Genomic DNA, 19090 nt, shown 5'->3' with positions numbered 1-19090 from the left:
CCCTTTTCTGAAGAGAAAGAGAGGAGGGTGGACGGCATTGGGGGGAGGGCCTGGGAGGAAAGGAGAGAGGGCAAATGGTGGTCAGGATGCAATGTCTTTAAAAAGGAAATGAAAAGAGGGCCCAATACCAAAGTTTGAAGAAAGACAATATCTGGGTGTGTGTGTGTGTGTGTGTGTGTGTGTGTGTGTGTGTGTGTGTGTGTGTTGTAATTCAGTAAAGGCAGTTCTTTTGAGAGAGGCTATTGTAAAGGCACACATTTGCTGGCCCTCATCCTCATAATTATTATAGCCTGATATTTTGAGGTTTATGGGGTTTTTTTTTTTGGCAGTTATGTAGTAAGTTTATTATAGAGTGATAAACATAACTTTCCAGGAGTTCTTCCATAGACGTTATCTTTTCACAAGTTGCGGACACACGCCACGACCGTTTTGCAGTGATGGTGCATACACGCTTTAAAGTGTACCCTACGCGTGGCAGTGGTGCTCCTTTGTCAGATGGAGAGGACAGAAGAATCAAGGGCAAGCTATAGAATCGTTCGGGCTGTTGCTCGAGAGTTCTGAGTTGATAAATACATGCCAGAGGAACAGGAGAAACTTAGAGCCACTGGCTCTGAGCTGCCTCCTCTGCTCTCCCCGAAGCCCCGATGACGCGCTGGACCAGTCTTCTGGATGCATACTCTAAGAGTGAGTGAAGAGCGATGTCAGCCCTCTGACCCAGGTCCGTTCACAGCACCAGAGCTGACCTTTTCATCTTAACTGGCGGCTGCGTGCCACAGGAAGTACACTCCTGGTGTGGTTCTTGGCTCAGGCTACCCCTACATGGTCCTTCCATAACTGGCCCCAATCTTCTCAAAGTCTAACTTGACTGAGAGAGAATCTGTGAACTGTCTTGCCTGGGGCATGTGGAATGATAACAAGTCAGTATAGCATGTTGATTGCCTTGGAGAATTCTTAGCAGCAGACGTTTTTAACGGTGAAGGCTGTGATGGAGAAAGTCATCTCCTCGTGCCTGTGCAGATTGGCATTCTTGCAAAGAAACCCTACATTTGCTCTCATGCCTTGTGGGTATTTGGTCAGTCTTGGGAAGCTTCAGTAGAAGAGCATTTATTTGGGTTTCTCCTCTCTCTCTCTCTCTCTCTCTCTCTCTCTCTCTCTCTCTCTCTCTCGGTGATGATGAGAGAGTTCTTTGAATGGCAGGTGTGGGGACATTACCACTATTAAAAAGATTCAACAGATAGACAAGCAATGTTAATAGCTACAAATTATATTTTCTCCCAGGTTTTGAATTTAGCCCCAAGTGATCATCTCATTTCTTTGTGAAGTTACAGCACAAATGTATCTTTGTCTTCTGTTTTCTTTTATTTTTTATTTCTTTGTCTTTTCCTCCCTCTCCCCTCTTTTTCTCCTCCCCTTCCCTCCCACCTTCCCTCCTCCCTCCTTCCCTCCCCCTCTTTGAGGCAGGATCTCACATTGTATCTCTAGCTGACCTGGCATTGGTTATACAGCCCATTTGGCTTTAACTTTGCAACAGTCCTCCCATCCCAGCCTCCTGAGTGCTGGGATTACAGACAGCAGCCTGCTTGCCCAAGGTAATGATGCAAAGGGTTGAAGAGAGGTGGCAATGTCTAGAATAGGTGTTAGTTATGATGGTCTTTTATGTCATTTTTGACAAGAACTTCTTGCTTGTTTTCTGTAGCACAGACTTCAATGCCTTGTTTGGAGTGACCCATTGTACATATTGTATTTCTGAAAAAAAAAAAACAGATATTCCCATTTAAAGAGGATTTTTTTAAACTTTTAAAATAAAGAGTTCTATTGGGATACAATTGACGTATTTTAAAATTTGTAATTTTCTACATTTCATAAAATTTATTGGTTATTAGGGTTTTCACAGTTATCAAATTAACAGTATCCAATTTCCTAATATTTTATGACCCCAAAGAGAATCCTGTACCGTTAACTACCACTCATTCTTGTCTATACCACAGCTTCTGAGAAGAGCATATCATCTTTATTCCTATGGATGTACCAAATCTGAAGTCTTCAGTAAGTGGCCTTTTGTGACTACCTTTTTCAATTATTTTTTAGAGTTTTTTCATGTCATTGTCTGTATGAATATTCCATTTCATGTTAGTACAGAACAATACTTTTCTGTATATCACACACACATATGTATATAGACATATGCATATATGTATAATACATTGTTATAGGTAAAATATATACATTATACATATATATATATGTATATGTATGTATATATATGATACCACTATTTCTTCAAGTTCCTGGGAGAGACATGAACAAATAATGCAGGATAAACTCTCTAGACTTATCTAGCAACAAAACCATGGGGTTACTGACAGACATACTCTTCCAGCATATTTCCTGAAGTATTTTCTTCATCAATGAGAGAAAAACTGTAAGTGATGGTAAATTTTAAAAAAGTCATTAACATGTATATCTGAACAGGTCAAGGGCTAAACTCTAGAGAAACCATATCCACTTAATCTGAATGACATATTTTTTTAATTGCCATCCACAGATCTGTTTTGCCTCAAAACATAGAAGGAGTTAATTACCATTGAGTCACACAGTTCATTTACTTTGAGGCATACAACAATTTGTAAAGAACTCTGAAAACAATTGTTGCATTGGATAAAATGAATTTCGTTTCCTACATCATAACTTTCTTCCCAGTGGAAGTGTTGGGATCAGGAGGACCAGAACTGGCTTTTGTTAAAGGAAATGTCACTTTTGTCTCATGGTACTTCTGGATGCAGCTTGCTAAGTTTTCATAGAAGGATGTTGACAAGACTGCTTGACTGTCCGCATTGCCAGTCTTTCTGGCTTTGATTTGCCATTTACTTTTCTCATTTGCAACATTATTTTTGTTTCTTTTTTATTTACAGAGGGAAACGCATGTATCTGTCTATACTGCCAAGATGGAAACTGGATTCTGAAAGAGCTAATTTAGCCCAGTTATAGTCATCGTATGATCATCACATTTGTCCTTTTAATTGATTTACAAGGGCGGATCCTGGAGTGCTTTTACTCTGGTCCAGTGGCGTCTTCCTGGGTTTCAGAGAACCAAACTTGTTGGATGTTCTCCTGCTGAAGGGTTGCTTTCATGTTTAGTGACATTTATCATTATGTAGGGCCAGCTGCCTGACTTCTCCTCAGTGCTCTGTTTATGGGGTTTGAACATCTATAAATGGAAACACTAGCTAACCAGAAATTATCGCCAGGGCTTCTGATAGTGTCCCAGGCTCTTACAACATGGAATGCCCGGCATTATCTAACATGCAAGCATGTCAAATCAGTTTCTAGACAGAATCTGGACCTCTCTCTTTCATTCTCTCTCTTCCCACCTCTCTCTCATTCTTTCAACATGGAATTTGAAAAGCATGAACAAGGAAACGCACTAAAGAAGAACGAGAAGTTAGAGGAGAGAGTGACGGTAAGATGCCTGGGATTTTGCAAGCTCAGGTTTAAAATTTAAGTGACAGGGTGAGAGGTAAGCAGTCCTAGATTAGAAAAGCTCTTTCCCTGTCTCAGTTTCCATTTTGGGCTGGTCAATAATCTTGAAGTGAATGAGTTCTCTGGCTTTCTTGAATATGACGTAATAAACTGCTACAGAAATTTCATTCCTGGGAAGCGGGCGACTTCGATCTGAACGATGTGTTCTCCTTCCACTTTCAAAGCTGACGTTCTTTACTCTGAGCCTTTACTGCACTTGGTTTATTGTTTTACTGACTGATACTAGGAACAGTGAGCGTTTGAAGACAACTTCCTGGGGAAATACAAAGGAGATTCCCAAAAGAAAGTTTTATAGAATATTTCCATGTCTCTTGAAGTAAGTTTTATGAACTGAAGTTCACTCATTATAAAAATTTGGAAATTTTTTTTTGCCATAGAAGTTGTAAAAGCAGCACTGCTTTGACACTAAGCAGTTAATTGTAGTTAACCATATCAGTGTTACTTTCTGCAATATGATGTATATTATACTCTCCAATAGAATGTGCTGTGCATGGTTCACATCTTGCGTTTAGGTGGATAACTTGGTTCTCAAATTCACTGTGGTCACAGAGCTAATGTTAGAATTATTTATGCTTCATTTTAACAGCAGCAAGTGCGAATGACTCTAATAAGGGACAACTTTTATGAGTATATCATTCTGGATATCTGAAGATAAGGATTATACACTCCTAACTGATGTTAAAACCTTAAAAAAAAGCATTTTGACTTGAAAATTCTTGAATATCACAATTTCAAGATCTTAAAAACATTTTGGATAAAATATATGATTTTTCTTAAAAGACCCAGATCATCATTATTTTGAGAAACTGTGTAGCATAGACTGACCACAGACTACCTTCCTTTTTGACTTTATTGAAAAACCAAATGTAGGAATAGATCTTTTGAGTCAGAAATATCTGCATGAACGTTCTTGCTGCTCTGCTTCTAAGTCAAAAACTTAGGGATTTTGTTCAGCTTTCTGAACTTCAGTTAATGTGCTTGTAAGACAGGGAACGGTAATAACGAGTTTGAAGGGTTGTGTGAAAATTAAAAGGTGTAATGTGTGGAGGAGTCTCCAGCATTACCTCATTTTCATATTGTCTTGGCTTGATTTAGTTAAAAAGGACATACCCCAAAGACTACACAACACACACACACACACACACACACACACACACACACACACACACCCCAAATGCACTCAGGCACTCACACCCGTACATACATGTATATACTCACAAACAAATTGTAAAAAGAAAAAGTTGAAATTTATTTTAAGGCAGAAAGAAAATCCAGATCCTCCAAGTGTAAACGCTGAGTGTTGTAACACCTTGGTAGAAAATACGTCACTACAGAGCTGCTGTGAACTAGGGTCAGCTCTAACCCGAGTTAGTTTTGCAAATAAACACAGTAGACCTGGGGAAAATGCACAGAGTGAAACGGATCTCTTGTTACTTGACATGATTTGATGCATTAACATCTCACTTTCTGGGAGGTCAGACCTTTTCACACGCCCCACTCTACCTTGAAAACAGTTATAAATCTAAAGTGAGCAAAGAAGTGTTTCCTTGGAGCGAGCTGCTGTCCCACAACTCATGGGCATGGCTCTGTGGCAGAGGCCTAAGGCTAGTCTCTGATTAATTGTCAGCAGACTGGAGGACAATGTGGCAGTGGATGAGAGAGCACAGGAGTCTTCCGTGTGCAGTGTGGGACAGAGGCACATACAAGAGCTAGTGTCTGGGGAAATGGACAGTCTGGCGAGCTTTCAGAGCTGGGGAGGTTGATATACTGATACCAAGAGAAGACTAAGTCATAGTCAGTGCTTACTGCATAGGACAGCTGGGAAATGTGTAACACATTGCAACATTGCAGAAAAACAATCAGGCCAAACATGGTGAACTTCTGCTTGTTCTGTGGATGCGCATCTAAGCATGTTAGTGGTTGGGTCACTCTTCTCTTTGTCAATGTCCACATTTACTTTAGTTATGTTGATAAAAATTATTTAAAAACATTTTCTATGGAGTTCACTTCATTTTGAAAATTATTCACTACACTTACTATAAATAGTAATGTTTCTTATACTTTTTTTTTTTAAAGGGGAGAATAGGTTTGTAAGGGGGAGATCTGTACCTTGCTTAAATTGAAGTTGCATTTCTCTGGATTTTTAATGAACAATGTTATAATATGTATCATGCCAGAAGGCAGCACACACAGTTTCATTTACCATTTTAAGTTATTATCTGCACGAATAAATAAGGAAACCACCTGCCCGCAGCATTTTGAAAGACAGAATTTATTCTGTTAGAAACAGACAAAATGGAAGTGGTGGTCCTAACTCTGTGCCATCCTATGGTGAATGAATTAAATTTCTACCTTTTTGGTATGTGTGTGTGTGTGTGTGTGCGCGCGCGCGAGATGTGGGTGTTTACATGCTTACATGTATGCAGATGCACATGCGCTATGTTTTGTGAATGTGGAAGGCCAAAGTTGATGTTGGATATCTCTCTCAGTGTTTTAGTCTACTTGACAGATTGAGGCAGAATCTGTAGCTGAACCTGGCACTTGCTGATTCCAGTTGGTCTGGCCTGCCAAGCTCACTCCAGAGACCCCCCCCCCCCCCATTGCTGTCTCCTACGGACTGTGATGGGAGGCAGGGACCCACCTATCTGACTTTGATGTGGGTGCTGGAGACTGGAGTTCCACTTGTCATATCAGGATGATAAACATTCTATCCATGGAATTATATTTCCAGTCCCATCGACTTTTAAATGTTGGCTTTTCTCTTCGCCCTGAAGTCGCTGCTGTCTGGCAGCCAACAGTAAAGATTCCCGGGTGCTACTTTCCTTTTCATCTAATTGATAATGTGAAAAATTCTTAAAAAAAAAAGATCTTTCCAAGTTTCTACAGCTGTCAGTGCTAAGTGAAGCCATGCATAACCAGGTGGATATCATAGCAAACTTCCAAACACTGTAGTGAAAAGACAGTTTACGTGCATTTACAACTCCATCGTCAACCCCTGAGAAACCAGCTACGATGCATGCTGACTTCTTAGTCGTGGAACCTGTAAAGGCAGATAACACTAAAGCTAAGGTTTGTGGAAGGCAGTAGGGGTGGGGGAGGGGAGGGGCTATTTGTGTCCTGTTTCAGTGAGGTCATTTCCACCACCACAGATGTTAGGAATTTTTTCTCCTTGTCCTGTATTCTTAGGAACTCTGATTTGTTTGAATGACTTCCTCCAGAAGTGGGTATACCGAGGAACATTCAGAAAACACTACAGAAAGCACTTTTCGACACTTGTACTGATCATGCCTCTGTGGGACACATTGGAGCTATGTAGTGTCTTAAGCTAATGGATGAGTGTGACGTGTCTTAACATGCTGTCAGGGGCGGTTGAGCGTTCTGAAGAACTGTATGCTCTGGAATGTAATTAGGAGACCACATAGTATAATGGTAAGTTAGTCTTTTGATTTTATATGTCAGTTTATATGTGACTTGCATCTACTGGCACAGCAACTTCAAACCAGGTGTCACAAAAATCTAGAGCGTAAGGTAAATTTTGGAGTAGTTTAAAACCAGCTTTTCATTGTTTTAAAATTAAATTTATTTAATATGTGTTAAAAATAAGCAAAAACCAATGCACAATATCCTGCCTCTTGTTCAGAGCAACTCTTATTTACAGTGTATTAGCCAAAAAGGTTAGGCACATTTATAGTAATTGAAATCTTGAAATTAAAAAAAAAACTATTCCTATATTAACCAGTAAAAATATTCATGTACCTTAGGGCATTCTAACATAATGTGGTTTGTGGTAGAAAGCTATTAGCTCCTATTGTGTTATTGTGATGCGTCTCGAGAGACAGTCTGGTTGTCTGGAGTATTGAAGGTTCAGTGACATCATCTAACAATAACAAGGGAGCACGGGCTTTAACTCATATCATATTCAAACTTGTTAGATGCACAGCAAGGCCGCAGGTAATTTTGGAACGTCATGAATACTGTTTAGGAAAAAGGAGCTCTCTGGGGAGGTGAACAAGGCACCTGATGATTAGAATTCTAACAGACTACATGACATAAGAAGATGGAGACTTAAATTTTTCTCTTTATGTTTAATGATTGACTCGCTTTGAATTTAAAAATAACATATATTAGAATATATAAGTTTATATATTACCCCACAGTATTTTTAATCTAGAGAGAAATTCATTTTGATTAGTTTTGAATACAGTGAAAAGAAACAAAGTAAAGTATTAGTCATTGTGAGTAAAATGTAAACTATGAAAGATTATGCCTTTAAAATTGCCATAACCCAGGGAAATATAGCTCCTTAAGTAAAAGTCTTAACTCCATCAATAGAAGGAAAATTAATTTCTTTCTGAAAACAACCTTGTTAGCAAACAGAAAAGTACAGGAATAATGCTTCTGGTTTAATTCCTGATATGATTATCTGGTGACATTGTATTTTGTTGGGTATAATACAGATAGAAACAGTCTTAGAAAAAGCGATTTTCAAATCAATGTGTGTTTCTCAGTGGCTTTTTTGAATAAGGCAGAGAAAATGTAGAAAAGACTCTGTCTTTAAGAAGAGCAGCACACTAAGTATTTTATGAATAATAGGCATAAATTTTAATAGCTTGGGAATATTCTAAGCATGTACAACGTAGACATCCAGTTTCTCATATAAGATTTGTGGTCACAAGTCCATAATTATTCATTAGGATGTCTTACCAATGGGACAATTATAGAATGTTTCATGGTAATGTATTTTCTCATAACATCTCCCTATTCATTTTTCTTTTTAACTGTGTCTTGTTAGAGTTAATTGCCATCAAGTACTCATTATTGAAGAGAGTCAATGAAAAGGTTTTGTTGCTATTATTTCCGGAGCGTTACTTGTTAATTGTGACATGAATGTTGCTTCTGATTTATTCAGTATTCCTTGCAGGAAACTTTCTACAATAAAAAAGTGGTAAATCTCTGAATGCCAGGTGGCGGCACTACTATTTGGTTTTTAACAAGTTAATTTTGGTGGCAGTCAACATACAGCAAAGATAAAACTACCCTTTTCATTGGTATGAGCTTAACTGTTCTGAAAACGTTGTTTCATTCATTTCTTTATTACTCAAAATGAACAAATGATTCCTTCTATGCCATGTGCTGCGATTTTACTGATAAAGATGCCTTGGGTGACCATTCTGATTACTCAGTGGGTGTGGGCTAACTTATACCTACGTTTCAATTCTCTTAGACTGTTGCTGTGTGTGTGTGTGTGTGTGTGTGTGTGTGTGTGTGTGTGTGTGTGTGTGTGCGTCTCATGGGCAATGTTGGGTATTCTAGTGTGGTTTAACAACGGGGTTGCTCCTTGTAACACATTTGAGTTGCCTACTTTGCATTTAACCCTCCTACTTGGCACATCCAGGACAACTCAATTATCATTGTCATTCATTTATTGGGTTCTTTTAACCAGCACTCTACAATAAGTACTAATATCCAAAATACTCTTTGGAAACAATTATTTTTAAAAACACAGATAGGCAGGTGCTACAGGAAGTCCCTCAGTAATTGTCCCTCAGCTAGCATCCACCCAAAGGGACTTCAGGTCAGGCTGCTCTGAGTTTCTGGACTCAGCGCCACTTCTGAATCTTAAGGAATGACATTGCTAACTTATTTATTGTTAAGTGATTTATTTTTATTTCTCAGGGAATCAAAAAACTCTCCGAGAACCCACTAAAGAAACAGTAGGATCGTTCCTTCTGCACCGGGAATGGGAGAGTTCCTTGACTAAGATAATGTTGTCTGAAGAAAGGAGACTTTGCACATCTCCATGAGCAGTTAAGGGAATTCTGGCCTTATTTCAGGTGAAGAGCTTCGTGCACTGTGAGAGAGAGCAAGAGTTACTTTCTCCGTGTTTCTCTTTCATACCAACAACCCCACCCTGACATAATTCTAGTCCCTTCTCTCTTAGGGACAGTAACAAGTAAATAATAAAAAAACTTGAAGAATTCATGGCCACTAAGTAAAGAAGAGAGGCTGTAATATCCTGTGAAGGGAGTGGGATCTGAAGTCCTACTATGCACCTGTAAAGGATGGTGAGACTGTAAAAAGGATGAACTGGGTGTTTTGATCCCATCTTCACCTGTCTATTAAAAATCCACATTAAGTGCCTGGGTGCAGACGAGGACTTCCAAGTGCCGCTGACATGGTGGGTAGCTTCTTGGATCCTTCTCAAGGAGTCCAGCATTAGAAAAAAGTTGTGTTTAAGTGACCTTTGACAAATCACTTAACCTCTGCTTTCCTTATCTACAGAGTGAGAGGTTAGATTGGTTTTTCAAGGGAGGTTGTACTGTGTAGCATTCTATAAGTGTTTGAAAAATGTCCCCTTGCTACAGAGTCAGTAAATCCTTTGCAAATAGAAGCGATCTTGAGAAAGTTTATTTTTTTATATGCAGAATATGTTGGTAGAAGTCATTGCTATTAAATAAATACTTTTTAAAATATAAAATTCGCAGTTCAGTCAGTACTCATGCATTGAATTGCATATTTTTGCAATTTTTTTCTTTTTCTTAATAGATTCAGGAATTTGATCATGGGAGAACATTGTGGAATAATAATGAGAGGAAAATTTAAAGGTCTCAGTATTTGTACAGAAAGATCAAAATAAAATAGAATTTTCTCATAATATTGGGTTTTTTATCAGCAACGAAAACTTACTACACACAAGAAACTTGTTTTAAACGTCATTTCCAAAATGGCTTCTTCAGCCGTGACTCCTTCTGTTTTGTATTTTTTACACCCCCCGCCCCCACGTGCAAAGTACCTGACACAGATACTCCGTTCGCTCCCTGCTTTAATTTTAGCCCCTCTGCATCACAGCAGGTTGAGGGGAAAAAAAAACCACGTAGAAGCACAAGAGTGGCAAAATCCTAGCCAGTGTTCGCGTTTCTTTTTTCTTGTTAACAAAAGCAAGGGCTGGAGACGGTTAGAACCCAGGGGGAGTTAAGAAGTGAAACTGATAAGGATCCAGATTTCTGCTTTCTGGTTCAAATCCAGTTCTCGAAGCCATCCAGCCTTTTGAGAACCACTGCTAATTAAAGCAGTGTCTGCTGATAATGTAAGTCCGGGAGACGCGTTTGAATGGCTCTTTTGATGTAGCTGTGTGTGATGGCAAATACAGAAGCGAGGCAGATGGATTGCAGGCTGTAACTCAGCTTTCAAAGTGACATTTAGAGCACACTGTATGAGGCGGCTTGCGGGGGGAGGGGGTGGGGGGTTCAAGTCGTCTTCATGGGAATTACAATTATGTGTAAGTTCAGTCGCCCCACGCACGATTCCCCACAGGGGATAGGGATGAGGAATAGACTATCTTTGCGATGGAAATACATTGCTACACGACCTTCATGAAAACAAGGAGATGATTTTTCAGATAATTTTTGGAGGATGGCTGTGGTTTAATTGCTGGCCTGTTGCAAGTGCTTTCTGCCTAAATATTTCCCTAGGGTCCTTTCGTGGGTTTTCTGAGTTAAGTGAGCCTTTCCTTGCATGGGTGGCCTCTGGGCAACAACATCCTCCCACCTCTCCACCTGGTTCTATAAAATAGGCCCCGCGCCTTTGTAAATATCAGGATACAGTGGTCCAGGGATCGCCCCGTGATTTTAAGCACAGACTTGATAACCTTCATCTTAGAAGATCAAAGGGCCAGTAGGATTGCTTTTTCAAGCCTGTTGTAATTTCTCCAGGGATAGCATGTCATAGTGTGAGGCTGAAGGCAGAAAATGTCAGCATGAATTAACAAGCTTATTGCAGAGAGTGGGGTTCTGTGGGCTCTGCCTGTGGGAAGTGAAATAAAAATCTTTGCCAGTCCTGACTGTTTTTGCAGTTGAGCTCAGCTTCTCAGCTGGGAATTCCTGCAGATTTTGTCAGGCTGTCTGCTCTGCTTGCCTATAGGTACATCCATTCCATCCATCCGTCTGTCCATCTGTCCGTCCATCCATCCATCCATCCATCCATCCATCCATCCATCCATCCATCCATCCAGGTGCATGCAATCATTCCTCAGTCTAAATGAACTCATTCATCCACAGGGACGGCCGCCTAGCTACTTCTACTACTGTGTCTGAGACGCAGAATGAGGTGACCCCCAAGACTTCCACAGAATCCTCTTGTAAGTTAAGCAGCATCATGGAGACTCTGTGGGATTTCTCTCCCTGACTGGGGCACCCTCAGGACTTAGAAAGTCCTCATTAGGGTCTCTTGCTTCAGCTCAGCTTCACCCCAGATCACTTCCACTTTCTTTTCCCCAGAAAATTACAGCATGGTTTTTCTTACTGACTTTCCTCTCCTGCTGGGTATTTTGGTTGTGAGTTTAACTTTAAAACTTCTTTTGAGTGGCCAAGAGATACATGCTTCATCAGACATCTTCAACCAGAAGCTCCTTGATTTATTAAAATATTTTTCTAAAAAATCCTCTCTCTCTCTCTCTCTCTCTCTCTCTCTCTCTCTCTCTCTGTGTCTCTCTGTGTCTGTCTGTCTGTCTCCTCTCTCTCTCTCTCTCTCTTTCTCTCTCTCTGTCTCTGTGTCTCTCTGTGTCTGTCTGTCTCCTCTCTCTCTCTCTCTCTCTCTCTGTCTGTCTCTCTGTCTCTCTGTGTCTGTCTGTCTCCTCTCTCTCTCTCTCTTTCTCTCTCTCTCTGTCTCTGTGTCTCTCTGTGTCTGTCTTCTCTCTCTCTCTCTCTCTCTCTCTCTCTCTCTCTCTCTCTCTCTCTCTCTCTCTCTCTCTCTCTCTGTATAGAATATACATGAGTGCACGTGCCTGCAGAGGCCAGGAGAGGGAGCTAGAGAGACAGGCAGTTTGAGTCCTGGTACAGTCACTGGGAACCAAACTCTGGTCCTTTGCAAGAATAGCACATGTTCTTAACCTCAAATCCATCTGCCTACTGCTCTGATTTATTTTTGTTAAGGGTTCTCTCAATGTTTTATTCATGTCGAAGATTCTTTGCAATCAATGGCTGATGAGTGTAAAATGGCATTTAAAATTTCTAATTGTAGGCTTTTGTTTGTTTCTTGAGATAGAGTAGTGATGTGTAGCTCAGGCTGGCAAGGACCTTGTGTATCGCAGGCCGGCTTTGAATACAACATCCACTTGACTGTCCCTATGGCTGGGTTGTCATAGGATATTCATATTCTCTATCAGGAAATGCTATGGTCACAATGTGCCTCCTCAATTCATATGTTGAAACTACTCGATGTGGTTCTACTGAGGACTGGGGTCTTCAGGTGAGAAGGTCTAAACTGTGTGGAGGTGCGAGTCTAATTAAGCTGTGCGGTTGGAGATCTGATGAGTGAAGTCAGGATCTTGTTAAAGACTTTGAGGGAAATGAGACAGGATAGAGCAACTGTCCTTTTTTACTTTTTTCCATTTATTCATTTCTCTATGCGAGGACATATGGAAGTTTCCATCTCTACTAATAAATAAACCAAGCCATCTCCAGACGCAACACGTTTAGTGCCTTGATCTTGAACTTCAAACTGCAGGACGGTGAGAAGGCAAACTCCGATGACGTATGTTTAGCTTCTTAGTCATGCAACACACATGGACTAAGGCATTCTCAGCACCATGTGAAACCATTCTGTGAGCTATGTCATGTGGCATGCCAGAAGCCATAGATCTCAGAAGCTCGCACTCTATTTTCATGTCTTGGATTGACTCCTCCATTTCACCATCTCTCATCTCTTTGAGTTGTTGGCCGTGGCTATAACCATTCTCTAATTGCTTGGTATGTTCTTTGCCTCTTCTTTAGGGGCCTTTATTATGGGATCTGTGCTTTTCAATGGTGATATGATAGTTTTTAAAATGATGCTTTTATTTCCGAATTGGGATTTATACATGGGGAGCTACTGACAGCTACTAGTTCCTAGGAGAATGACAGTCACTTTTCTCAAAGGGTGTAACCTCTGGTAGGTAGACCACTCTCCAGTGAAGACCACATGTCCAAGAGTATAAGAGCAGTATGAACTATAGTTGATGCATGAAGGGAGAAACAAAAAAGGATACAAGTTGGATGGGAGGGGAAGGGATGGGTAGGACCAAAGTGTGTTGCACCGAAGTCTCAAAAAACCAATAAAAGCAAGAAACAATGTGGGTGGTGTAACTGAAATGATCCATTTTAGAGGTTTGCAAACTGACTTGTGTGGCTGTGATGTGCACATGGTAGTGCCCACCTCACTATGAGGTTTTATAGGAAGGGATGAGGAGGAGGGGGGAGAGATAGAAAGCATCCTAGAGCAGATGTGAGTGCACAGAACGTTTGAAAGATCTCAAACACACAGTGAGCAACACTGCTTGATTCAAGCCATTTTCTACAGCGCTGAGGATCAAAGCCACACCGAGTTACCCTCCCCCACCAGCTCTCAAAGAGGTTCAAGCCCAGATCCTATTTACTCACAGTGTCTTCATTTTTCCCTCTTCATCTACCACTTCTCTTCCTTTTACACGATGTTTTCCCAGGAAATGAACATTTCTCGTAGTCTTATTTTAAAAGAGTTTTCCTATGAAATATATAGTCTAACGAAGAACACAGGTAAGATTTCCCCTCCGTAGCTTTCCTGAAGTGTAATAGGTACAGAGACCCAACCATTCAACAATATGCTTTCAGGCAGGAAGTTTTACCCTAGAACATTCTTAGAAGCAAAGAAATATACATGTACTTAACTGCAACAATGCTTTGCAATATTGTTCATAAAAATAATAAACGTGGTAGAAAGTTGCTAATCTATGACAGCAATGCCTAAGGGGATTCGGGAGCATGGGTGTACCAGACTATGTTTTTATTATTTTGCTGGAGAATACAGCTTTTCTCCAAAGTAGAAGCATCATAGATCACCCGTGTCACAGACATTAGGTATTTGCCCAGGATATCCCCATTTGCCAAACTGTACAAATCATTCTTTCTCTTTTTATTTATTCTCTGATACAATACATCCCAACTGCAATTTCCATTCTCTACATTCCTTCCAGTTCCCCCACAAATGCTCTCTCCCCCAGACCTCCGGTTCCTCTGCGTCTCTTCAGAAAAGAGCAGGATTCCCAAGGATGTCAACCAAACACAGCCCAACTACATGCAATAGAACAAGCCCTCATATCAAGGCAGGATGTGGCAACCCAGTAGGAGGAAAAGGGTCGGAAGAACAGGCAGGAGTCAAGGACAGACTCCACCCCCCACTGTTAGGAGTCCCACAGATACCCCGAGTTAAACAAGCACAACATATATGCAGAGGACACGGCACAGATCCATGCAGACTCCATGATTGTTGCTTCAGTCTCTGTGAGCCCCTGTAAGCCCTGCTTAGTTGACTCTGCGGGCCATGTTCTCCTGATGATATCAGTCCCTCTGCCTCCTATAGTCCCAACACTGCAATCTTAAGTGTTTACATTAGGATAATTCTGTGAGATAATTTTTATTTTTCAATTTTGCTGAAATTTCAAATAGCTGAGGATAATTATTTTGGTAATAAGCTCATATTTTGATGGCTGTGCTGATTGATGAGAGTGTATTGGAAGGATTTCAAGGTCATCTGAGACATGGTGTGGAATTCATCTGGCAGCAGGTCTATAGAGGCCTTGAGGGCATTTATGCTTCTGCCTGTGTAAGGCCAGCCACCTGGAGAATGCAAATCTCCTTAAGGTTAGGGACCTTGTGTACTTGGTACTTTATTATCCAAGTCAATGTGGACTGGTACTCTTAAAACTTTGAGCTGTGTAGACATGACATACTCTTAAACCTCAGACACATATGAAAAGCTGGCTATTTGGCACATTTCCAGGACTGTTTTCAAAGGATGTTGAGGAGTCTCAGGAAGAGACATACCCTGAGGGAAGAGAAAGATGGGATACTTAGGGTTTTGTTCACGAAAAGCAGTGATCCACAAATATGAGAGTTGGCTTCTCATTCTGATTGCTCTCCAGCTCAGCCTCTCCAGTCATGGCTATGAGTACACACTGAGTTGTCTTTCATAGAATCTCCATAGGATGTGAAGAACCAGAATACAAGTATGCTTGATGCTGTGGCATGGGAGAGCGCTGGACACCCTTGTGTGGATTGATGGCAGCAACTGTGGCATTGGCAGCATCACAGGCTATTGGCACTAGCAGTCACAGCACCAGAGAGTTATGTGAAAGCGATCCAGAGTATGACACAAGAGACACAGCAATTCCCATGTGTTTGCCAATACACCCATCAGAGAGGAATGATGAAGTACAGAGATCATGAAACTTTCTCTTACTGTGTAAAATTGTCTATGGAGATGTTTTTATTACAGCACTTAATTTTTTAGTTTGTTTTTTTGACAGCTTCATGTACACATAATACTCAGCCCTCCTTCCTCTCTTATGCCCCTCACAGTCTCTCTCCAACATTCTCCTTCCTCCCTCCTACTCTCCATCCCATTGTTTTTTGCTTTGTGGCCCAATGGGTTTAGCCAGTGCTACTCTTGTGGGCATGAATGTGGAATTCTCTGCTGGAGCATGAGTAACTCACCAGTGGATACAACATTCAAGACAATGACTTCTTCTCCATCAGCCCTTGACTGCCCTTTGCTCCTCTCTGTGTGGGAAGACCCATGAGCCCCACTCTTCATCCATGACTGAAAGTTTGCAGGCTCATTCTTGTCTAGTACCTATGCGTGCATGTGTAGTTTTGAGTTCATAACCACCATGGCCATGGAATACCCACAAGACAACATTTCATTGCCTTGCTATGCATCTAGCTATCACGTTCTTTCTGTTTACAGTCTTTGCAGTGTTCCTTGAAGTTCGTACCCAGTGATGTGAGTGTCCTCATCAATGCTGAGCATGCAACAGCCATTTACTTTCAGCACCATGGCCAGCCACAAATCTAAATGTTAATTGTTAATTACTGCTTCCTGAAAAGGGACATTTTAAAAATTAAGGCCAAGGACAGTACTAGCCCATGGGTATAAACATAAATATTTAAGAAGCTTTTTGACAAATGTTCATCAAAACAAAAATAGTAGCCCCCCTCTCCCCCCAACTCATATCTATGACTTCTCTAGCCTAGGACTTTGAACCCAGGCACGAACTCCCTTCAAATGGATGAGGGTTCAAGTTCAATCAGAGAGCAATTTATTACCCCATGAATAGTCACCACTATTCATACCACTATATACAATACCACTATTGTATTATTTAGTACCTCTTGCTTTGTAGCTGGCATTGTACCACACAAGGTTGAAAGGTGAGGAAGGGTACTGTTTACTGCTCCTCTCCCCTTATTTCCTCAATAATAACTTTTGGCCAGTTTCAGCTAGGTTTCTTTGTATTCTTCAACCAAGGTGTGTGGTATTTTCAGCAATAGGATCTTACCATCCTGTTTTGAAAGCAATCAATGGCAATGGCTATGACCTCTACAGTTTTGGAGGCCACTGTGGCCTTCTTGGTCAACAGGACCTAGGGAGGTGTCCCAGAACTAACACTGTGAGTTTCCCTTGATAACCCCTGGCCTCTGGGATAAGCATTGCTCACCCATGCAGGACACTTATCTTCAAAGAAGCATTTTAAAATTATTTTATTTTTAACTGTGTGTATTGTGTTTCTGTGTGTGTGTGTGTATGTACAAATGAGTGTGGGTCCCTACAGAGGCCAGAAGAAGGCATTGGATCCCCTGGAGTTGGGGTTACAGACAGTTGGGAGCCACCTGACATTAGTGGATCCATTTCTAGCTCTCTGCTAGAGTAGCAAGTGCTGCTAACTAGCCACTATCTATCCTACTTCCCCAATGTCTTTTTCTTTTAAAAATTCTGCTTTTTTTAAAACTTGGCTTAAAAACGAGTTGGTTTTCATGGGAATTCTTTATACATCACTAGTTTTGGTGAATCCTTCTTGTACCCATATCCTCCTTTCCTCTATCTATCTCTATTTAAACTTGTCCATCCCCAGCATCCCCTTCTATTTTATAGCACATGTTCTACCATCCCCACCTTCCTTAAGGCCTCTGTCTCCACCCACAAGTCTCCTTCTGTCTTCTAAGTCTCTATAGATACTACAGTTGAGATCAACAAATCTATAAATTCAAAGCTATGATCTACATATGAGTGAGAACATTAATATAGAGTCTCCCTGTTAAGCCAAGGGTTATTTAGCCTTATCTCACTAAGCATGTATTTTCCCACTCCTAATCATTTCCTGAATATTTAATTATTTCATCTTTATGGTTGAATAAATTTCCATTGTGTATAGGCACCATGTTTTTGTTATCCATTCGTCTCTTGATGGATAGTTAGGCTGACTCCATTTCTTAACTGTTGTGAGTGGAGCTACAGTGAACATCGATCTGCATGTTTCTCTTTAGTAAGATATGTAATCTTTTGGGTACATCCTTACGTGTGATATAGCTGGGTCATATGGTACCTCTATTTCTTGATAATACTCATCCTTCTTTCCTTCCCTTCTCTTCTTCCTTCCCTCCCTCCTTCCTTCCCTTTTTCTCCTTAAAAACAAAATATTCATATTAATTTTCAAAGTGTCTTTCATTTTACACTCCCAACAACAGGTACAAAGTTTCCTCTTTATGCTCATCTAAGCCAACATTTGTTATCAACTATAACCTTCACGACGTACGTCATGACTGGTGAGAGATGGAATCTTAAAGTAGCTTTAATATGTATTTCCACGATAACTACGGATTATGAACACTTTTAAAAGTGTTTCCTAGCCATTTGTATCTCTTTTGAGAACCGTCTGTTCAGTTCTATACCCCATTTTTAAATTTAGGGCTTTGTTCCTTTGATGCTTAGCTTCCTGAGCTCTTTGGACATTCTAGAGTCACAGATGTGTAGCTGGCAAAGATTGTCTACCATTCTTTGGACCGTCTCTCACGAGAGAGCTTTTTCTTTATGTGCAGAAGCTTTTTGTTTTGTGAGGTCCCATTTGCCATCCTATTCCATGTGCTACCAGAGTCTCATTTAGAAAATCCTTGCTGGTGCCTACGTGTTAAAAGATACTGCCTTCTTTTCTCCTCTAGTAGTTTTGGGGTGGTAGGGTCCTCGACCCATTTGGAATTGAATTCATACAGAGTGAGAAATAAAGATCCGGTTTAGGGCTGGAGAGATGTAATGATTAGAGCATGTTCAGTTCAGGCAAGGACCTGATTTCATTTCCCAGGCTTCATCTCAAGACTCACAATTGTTTTTAACTCCAGACCCAGTTGTGCCCCTATTACACTGTCCCCATCCATATAATTAAAAATAAGTCTTAAAGAAGAAAAGTTTAGTATCATTCAACATGACAAAATCCAGTTTTCCAAGTATCATTTATTGAATTTGTCTTTTCTCCAGTATGTACGTGTCTTGGTATCTTTGTTAAAAATCAGGTTGTGTAGTAGAGCTTGAAATCAGTAATGGTGATACCTCCAGAATTTCTTTTATTGATCGGGATTTTTTTTTAAAGCTATCCTGGATTTTTTCATATGAATTTGAGTATTGTCCTTTCAACATCTGTAAAGAATTGTACTGGGATTTTTGTTAGGGATTGTGTCGAATCTGTAGATTGGTTCTGGTAGGATAG

The 19090-nt window shown here is 40.5% G+C and overlaps 1 protein-coding gene across 7 annotated transcripts in view; it reads left to right on the top strand.

Annotated features, from left to right (window-relative positions):
- The first annotated feature begins 306 nt into the window (after window positions 1–306).
- The window catches only part of Mlip (muscular LMNA-interacting protein), a 269627-nt gene continuing 250843 nt past the window's right edge, over window positions 307–19090 (top strand). For 4 of the 7 annotated variants that reach the window (XM_063266137.1, XM_063266135.1, XM_063266136.1 and 1 more), the window contains exons 1-3: window positions 1462–1589; window positions 1989–2046; window positions 2913–3460. In XM_063266137.1, the coding sequence (XP_063122207.1) occupies window positions 3215–3460 (246 nt within the window). In that variant the 5' untranslated portion in view covers window positions 1462–1589; window positions 1989–2046; window positions 2913–3214. Of the gene's footprint in view, window positions 685–1461; window positions 1590–1988; window positions 2047–2912; window positions 3461–10110; window positions 10628–19090 lie in introns of those variants that run through there. The other 3 variants (XM_039082514.2, XM_039082515.2, XM_063266132.1) reach the window with 3 other exon arrangements.

This window comes from Rattus norvegicus, chromosome 8 (genome assembly GCF_036323735.1).
Source record: "Rattus norvegicus strain BN/NHsdMcwi chromosome 8, GRCr8, whole genome shotgun sequence".
Lineage (NCBI taxonomy): Eukaryota > Metazoa > Chordata > Mammalia > Rodentia > Muridae > Rattus > Rattus norvegicus.
Note: the sequence above shows the minus strand (reverse complement) of the source record. Positions and strands in the feature narration are given on the sequence as shown.